Source organism: Carlito syrichta, unplaced genomic scaffold, assembly GCF_000164805.1.
Source record: "Carlito syrichta isolate Samal-C Ts95f unplaced genomic scaffold, Tarsius_syrichta-2.0.1 Scaffold307981, whole genome shotgun sequence".
In the NCBI taxonomy this organism is placed as follows: Eukaryota; Metazoa; Chordata; class Mammalia; order Primates; family Tarsiidae; genus Carlito; species Carlito syrichta.
The window spans coordinates 1,491,314-1,498,502 of NW_007252077.1; the positions used below are offsets into that span (position 1 = coordinate 1,491,314).

The 7,189-nt window shown below is 47.2% G+C and overlaps 1 protein-coding gene across 4 annotated transcripts in view; it reads right to left on the bottom strand.

Annotated features, from left to right (window-relative positions):
- Positions 1-3,254, bottom strand: part of CIDEC (cell death inducing DFFA like effector c) — an 11,917-nt gene extending 8,663 nt beyond the window's left edge. The window contains exons 1-3 of one of the 4 annotated variants that reach the window (XM_008064731.1): positions 3,139-3,254; positions 2,624-2,701; positions 1,227-1,380 (exon numbers count right to left, since the gene is read on the bottom strand). In XM_008064731.1, coding sequence (XP_008062922.1) covers positions 1,227-1,380; positions 2,624-2,701; positions 3,139-3,236 — 330 coding nt within the window. In that variant the 5' untranslated portion in view covers positions 3,237-3,254. Of the gene's footprint in view, positions 1-1,226; positions 1,381-2,623; positions 2,702-2,974; positions 3,003-3,138 lie in introns of those variants that run through there. The other 3 variants (XM_008064732.1, XM_021715873.1, XM_008064733.1) reach the window with 3 other exon arrangements.
- Between the last annotated feature and the right edge of the window lie 3,935 nt (positions 3,255-7,189).

Consider the following 7,189-nt stretch of genomic DNA (forward strand, 5'->3'; position numbering starts at 1 on the left):
AAAAATTAGCCGGGCGTGGTAGTGCACGCCTGTAGTTCCAGCTCCTTGGAAGGCTGAGGCGGAAGGATCGCTGGAGCCCAGCAGGTCGAGGCTGCGGTGGCCAGAAGTGGCCACTGCACTCCAGTCTGGGTGACAGAGTGAGACTCCAACTCAATAAAATAAAATAAAATAATATAAAATAAAATAAAATGGAAAGAGACCCAAGACATGCCACAGAATGATGTCAGGCTTCAAACCACATAGCTCCGTTTAAGTTATATATAATAATAGACTATTTAGGACATTTACAACCACATCATTGGTTATCTTAGGATGGTAGAATTCTCACTTTTCTTTCTTGAACTCACAAGGGAATGTATTTTGCTGCTTAAAATCCTTCAGTAAGGGCCTGGTGTCAGTAACACGGAATAGCAATGAACACACCTAACTCCTTGCTTTCTGAACACTATTGTCTACTAAAATGAAGCTGACTTCCTTAGGAAAAAATGACCAATCTGAGCACTAGGGCGGAGAAAATGCAAGATAAGCTTGCAAAACCTTGTTGCACCAGAAAGTAAGAAAGAACTCAAAGCATAGTGGGGAAATGACAAAAAGACGGCAGTTGGGTTAAAGTGTATCCCACTGGCCAACTCTTTGAGCACCAGTAAATAATCTCTTACCATCATTATACCCACTAAAATAGAAATACCTGAGTACTATCCACAAAAGCTGTGTGCCCTGTGTTTTCTTTCTGGAAGCTTACCTGATCAATAGTTTGGGGAAAATCCCCCACGGTTATTAACAAAGTCTTCCCTGGAAGCTCCACTATAGAAGACAGATTTAAGGAGAACTTCCCTGCCGAAGACAGAAGACAAAGAAGGAACCCCCCCAAATCTTACTCGTTTCCTCAGTTTTAAGGCACTTCTACAAGTTTAAGACCTACTGGAAAAGGGAACTCAACGGTCTTTCCAGCAAGAAAAATATGCTCTGAAAATGCCACTCACCTACTGATAGTGTAGAATGGCAATGTGCTGCCCAGACATCACTAATCAGTTGGACAGCTCTCCAGGCAGGCACTACCAGACCATTGGTGCCAGCATCAAAAAGGAAACTTTCACCGTCTAAGCTCGGACCTCCATCCCTGCTGAATCCCAGATCATAATCTAGAGTTCAGAGGCTGCTGCCAGGACCAGCTCTGAGCCGAGGCCCGGGTGGTTGGGCTGTGCAGGGTGCAAGCCCACTCTCACCTTGTGGAGTAGATCCTCAAGACTGTGTGCCATGATGCCCTTCCGCACGCTCCGATCTGCAGTGCTTACTCGGCAGGGCCTGGCCCTGGGGGCCTCCCTGCTGGGCTCTGACAGTAGCTGCTGGGTCACCACCGAGGTGCTCACTGCCACATGCCTGGGAGCAATTGGAGCATCAAAATGAACAGCCCGCTGCTCCCAGCCCTCACCTCACCACACAGGATAACTAACTTCCCCACCCCTCCAGACTGGGCTCACCATAAGCCTCCTCCCCTACCACCCACAAGCCCGTTCTAATTAGACTACTCAAAGGCCTGCTAGAGCAGTGCCTGTCACACTTGGATGGACCTGTATGTCACTGGGGAATGTTGTTCAAAGGCAGATTCTGATTCAGTAGATTTGGGTGAGGCCTGAGATTCTATATGTCGAAGAAGTTCCCAAGTGCTGGTTCTTGGAACATAAGGAGTAAGCAGCCAGGTGATAAAAGACCCATCCCATATTCCCCCAGTTACTACCTCTCTTGGGCTCACCCTTCTCACCTGTAAAGTGGGATGAAGTAGGGGAAGCCTGAGATCAATGTGAGGTATTTTTTAACTCTGAGATGTACAATTTAGAACCAAAGGAGTGGAAAGAATCTAGATTTTGCATTCAGGCAGGCCCAAGTTTGAATCTTCGCTCCATTTCGGATTTGCTAGGTGATTGAGAGCACTCACTCTGTCCCTCAGTTTTCTCATCTATGAAGTTGGTACAATAACCCCCACCTCCCAAAGTGGTGACGCTTCAATGACATCAGAAGTGAAAGCATCAAGCACAGTGTCTCTCCCTTTACCCAACGTGTGGTGGTGGCGATGGCGGCAGTATTAATATCAGCTGGAAGCTTGTTGGCAGTACAGAATCTCAGGTCCCACTCCATACCTCCTGAATCAGAATCTGCATTTGAATAAGATCCTCATATGACTTTTAGTCCCCATTAAAGCTGGGAAGGTCTGGCCGGGCACAGTGACTCAAGCCTGTAATCCCAGCACTTTAGCAATTTGGGAGGCTGAGACGAGAGGACTGCCTGAGCTCAGGGGTCAAGACCAGCCTGGGCAACTTGGTGAGACCTCGTCCCTACGATAAATAAAAAAAAAAGAAAAAAAGGGAAAAGAACCGGGTGTGGTAGTGCATGCCTGTAGTTCCGACTACTTGGAAGGCTGAGGTGGAAGGATCACTTGAGCCCAGCAGGTTGAGGCTGTGGTGGCTGTGAGCGTGCCACTGCACTCCAGTCTGGGTGACAGAGTGAGACTCCAACTCAAAAAAAATAAATACATATTTATTAAGTAAAACAAAATAAAGTTGGGAAAGTCTGGCCTACAGCTCATAGGTGGCTCCCATTCCCTTCTGCTCTTGGTTCTTCTCACCTGGAGAGAGACTTGGGGTAGAGAAGACTGAGGGACTTCATGGCATATTCCATCCTCGTCAGCTGGACTGCGTGAGACCTGGAAGGAAGCAGAAACAGCTGGTTAGGGTGGGATGGGAATTTTCCCATCTCTCTCATCATTGGACACGGGGCAACCCAATCCCTATTCGGCAAGCTTCTGCCCTGGTCTCCTTTCCCAACTCATACACACCTTCCCCAGACTTTCTCCCATCTAGCCCCACAAATGCCTATGTGGGGGCTGGTCTGGAAAGTCCCTCAAGTGCTGTGACCCCTATGCCCACCCCTCCGTTGCTTAGTGCTCAGCTGCTCCGCCCGCCCCAGCCCCACTCACTCCATGTTTTTCGGATCCTGGCTCTGATCACACTGAACAGGGATCCCAAGTCGTGGCTGAAGAGGCCCCTGCCTGGTTTGTTCCTGTCCCTGGGGGCAGAGTCCACTCTATGCTGGCAGGAGGTGAGTCATGCCACCTCACACTTCTGGGGACCATTCCCTCACCTCTGGTCTAGAGACCTCTCAGGCAGGAAGCCCAGTCTCAGCCTGTTCTCTCCCCGTGGGTCATTGAGCAATCTGAACCCCTCCCTGAGGCTTTGCATTGGCCAAAATCACTTGCTGTGATGATGAAGATGTTCTATGTTCTCACTCTCCAATACCATAGCTACTAGCCCCATGTGGCTAATATGACTAACTTGATTGAATTTAAATAATTTAAGGTTAAATAGGCCAGGTGTGGTGGCTCGCGCCTGTAATCCCAGAACTTTGGGAAGCAGAGATGAGAGGATTGCCTGAGGGATTTGAGACCAGCCTGGACAACTTGGTGAGCCCTCATGTCTAATCTCTACAATACATTTTTTTTAAAAGGCAACTTCCTCAGGTCCCCTCCTGCTCTGGGAGCTTTTCTGTTCTCTCAATAAATCCTGCTTTCCAAAATAATAATAATAATAATAAATAAATCAACTGGGCATGGTGGTGCACATCTATAGTTCTAACTACTTGGAAGGCTGAAGCCAAAGAATCGCCTGAGCCCAGCAGGTCGAGTCTGCAGTGGCTGTGAGTGTGTCCCTGCACTCCAGCCTAGGCGAGAGAGTAAGACTCCAACTCAAAAAAAAAAAAAAAAAAGATTAAATAGGCATTGTGTCTTGTGGCTCCTGGCAGCCATATTGGACAGCACAGATCTAGGCAGATAGCCCTGGGGTTACCTGCTTCCACCTTTTCTCCTACCCTTCTATATTCCAGCTCTTAAAGGATTCGAACCATTGTACAGGTAGTTCCCTCCACCTGCAATGCCTTTCTCTGATTCAGAGCTAAGATTTTGTAGCCTTGAAGCCCTGGTTGCACTGCTTTCCACTCCTTAGAAAGCCTCCTTAGACAGCTCACGAAAATATTACCCCTTCATCCTGCCCTTCCTAGTCGAATGTGCCTCAGTGTCTGTTTTTGCTCTAGCCACTCAGTCTCCAGGTGCCTGGTCTTGAGTTGCTCTCCCTATTCCTAGCCTTCAGCATAAGGAAGGCTTGGCACAGAGTAAGGAGCACAAGGAGTGTGCACAGAACAAGCCTACCCTCCAGTCGGGTAAAATCACTCTTTCCTCTGAACCACTTGAGGGACTTTCCAGACCAGCCCCCACAGAGACAGAAAGCCTTATACCCAGTTAGCACTACCCAAGTTTGCTTGCTTTGGTCTCATTCATTACCTATCCCTAGCAAAACTCTGCCAAGCCCCACCTCACCTGCTTTCCAGAAGCAAAAAGAAAAAACAAAAAAAAATCAAAATCAAAACCAAAAACAGAAACAAACTCCTTACCTCCCCCTCACACAGCCTCCTGGCCTCCTTGAGAAACTGCCCTGTATGGCCCAGCCCTCCCCTCATTTTATTTCTAGCCCCCATGAAGTCCCTCCCCTGGCCTTCAGCCCCAGCTAGGGAAAAGAGCTTGTGGAGTGAGTTTGCAGCCCTCACCATAGGAATTTCAAGCCAGCCTGACTTCCAGAAAAGGCCTGAAAGGAGGGGAGAAGGCATGTTTCGAAAGCTTTGGAAAAGGATAGGGCCTAGGACAAGATGTTAGGCACAGAGGGCACAGAAAGCAGGCAAATGTGGGTTTTGGTCTCAGCTGCACCCCATACTGGCTGTTTGAGCTTAGACAAGTTACCTTACCACTGTGAGCCTCAGTTTTTCTTATCTGTATAATGGGGACAACGATTTCTGTTTTACAGCATAGTGGTGAGAATTAGTGATAATAAAAATAAAAACTTTGCAACATAGATTCTTAAAAGATGGAAGTGATTATTGGCATAATTGATCATATGTTTATTAAATAATAGCAGAAACTAAGACAAACTGAAACATGGAGTAGTTAAGAGTATGAGATCAGCCGGGCACAGTGACTCAAGCCTGTAATCCCAGCACTTTGGGAGGCCAAGGTGAGGGGATTGACTGAACTCATGGGTTCGAGAACAGCCCGGGCAATTTGGTGAGACCTCATCTCTACCACAAATAAAAAAATTAGCCGAGTGTGGTGGTACGTGCCTGTTATTCCAGCTACTTGGAGGACTGAGGTGGAAGGATCGCCTGAGCCCAGCAGGTCGACATGGGGTGGCCGTGAGCATGCCACTGCTCTCCAGCCTGGGCGATAGAGTGAGACTTCAACTCAAAAAAAAGTGACATATCTACAAATGGGATATTATTTGTCAATAAAAAGGATATATGCTACACATGAAGAAACCTGAAAACAGGTGGAAGAAGCCAGTCGCAAAAGATAAAAAACATAATATATGATGCCGTTTATGTGAAATGTCTGGAGTAGGCAGACCTATTTATGAGTGGTTGCTTAGGAGTAGGGGAAAGAGGGGAATGAAGAGGGGCTGCTAATGAGTACAGAATTTCTTTTAGGATAGATAAAATTTCTAACCTGGTAATCATAGCCTATTTTGGTGATTATTGCACAGCCTTGAAAATATACTAACAATCATTGACGTGTACACTTGAGTGGGCGAATTGTATGATATAGAAGTTATATGTCAATAGGCTATTTTTTGTTTTTTTTGAGTCAGTGTCTCAGACTGTTGCCCAGGCTGGAGTGCAGTGGCATGCTCACGGCCACCCCAGTGTCAACTTGCTGGGCTCAGGCGATTCTTTCACCTTAGCCTTCCAAATAGCTGGAACCACAGGTGCGCGGTACCATGCCTGACTAATTTTTTGATCTACTGTAGAGACAAAGTCTCACCAAGTTGCCCAGGCTGGTCTTGAACCCCTGGGCTCAGCCAATCCTCTTGCCTCAGCCTCCCAAAGTACTGGGATTATGGGCTTGAGCCACCATGCACGGCCAAGGCTGTTTTTAAAAAAATAATTTAGCCTCTCCTTTCTTTTAGCACAGGGTTTTTCATACTTCGATGCATCAGTGGAAAGTTTGCTAAAATTTAGATTCCTGGACCCCACCCCAGAGTTCCTGACTCTGTCTGTGGTTGAATCTAATAATTTGTTTTTGTTTTGTTTTTTTAGTTGGAGTCTCACTCTGTCACCCAGGCTGGAGTGCAGTGGCATGCTCACAGCCAACCCAGCGTCAACCCGCTGGGCTCAGGCAATCCTTCCGCCTCAGTCTTCCAAGTAGCCAGAACTACAGGCGTACACTACCACGTCCAGCTAAATTTTGATTTATTGCAGCAATGAGGTCTCGCCAAGTTGCCCAGGCTGGTCTTGAACCTGTGGGCTCGTGCAATCCCCTCACCTCGGCCCCCCAAAGTGCTGGGATTACAGGTTTGAGCCACTGTGCCCAGCCAGAATTTGTATTTCTAACAGGTCTTTGGTGATGGGGAAGCCATGGCTGCTCAGAGAGCATGCTTTCGGAACTGGTGGTCCAGCAATAGCTGTGCGAGCTAACTTCTCTAAGCTTGATCTGAGGAATAGTGATAAAAACAGCTCCTACGCCATCGGTTTTCATGAAGATTAAATAAAATAGTCATGAAATGTACTTGTACTTGATACAAAGCCTAGTATAGCCCCAGAGCTCAATAAATAGCAATTATTATTATTTCTGTTTATTTTTTGAGACAGGATCTTGCCTGTCACCCAGGCTGGAGTGCAGTGGCATGATCGTGGCTCACCATAGCCTCAAACTCCTGGGCTCAAGCAATTTTTCTGCCTTAGCCTCCCGAGAAGCTAGGACTACAGGTGCTTGCCACCATGCTCTGCTAATTTTTTTTCTGTTTTTTTATAGAGATGGGGGTCTCATTTTGTTGCCCAGACTGGTCTCAAACTCCTGGCCTCAAGTGATCCTCCCGCCTCAGCTTTCCAGAGTGCTAGCATTATAGGCATGAGCCACTGCACCCAGCATATTATTGTTTAGATGTAAATCTTTCCCTAGAGGAGCTCTTAGGCAACAACCATTTATTCATTCAGCAAATATTAAGTGCCTACTATGTGCCAGCCCTCCTAGGGGCTAAGAAAACACAGCCGGAAACAGGACAGTCTTGTCCCACACTTCAAGGAGCTGACATTCCTGGGACAGGAGAGAACTCAAGCCAAGAGCAAAATACTTTCAGGTGTCGGTGTTCTGAGA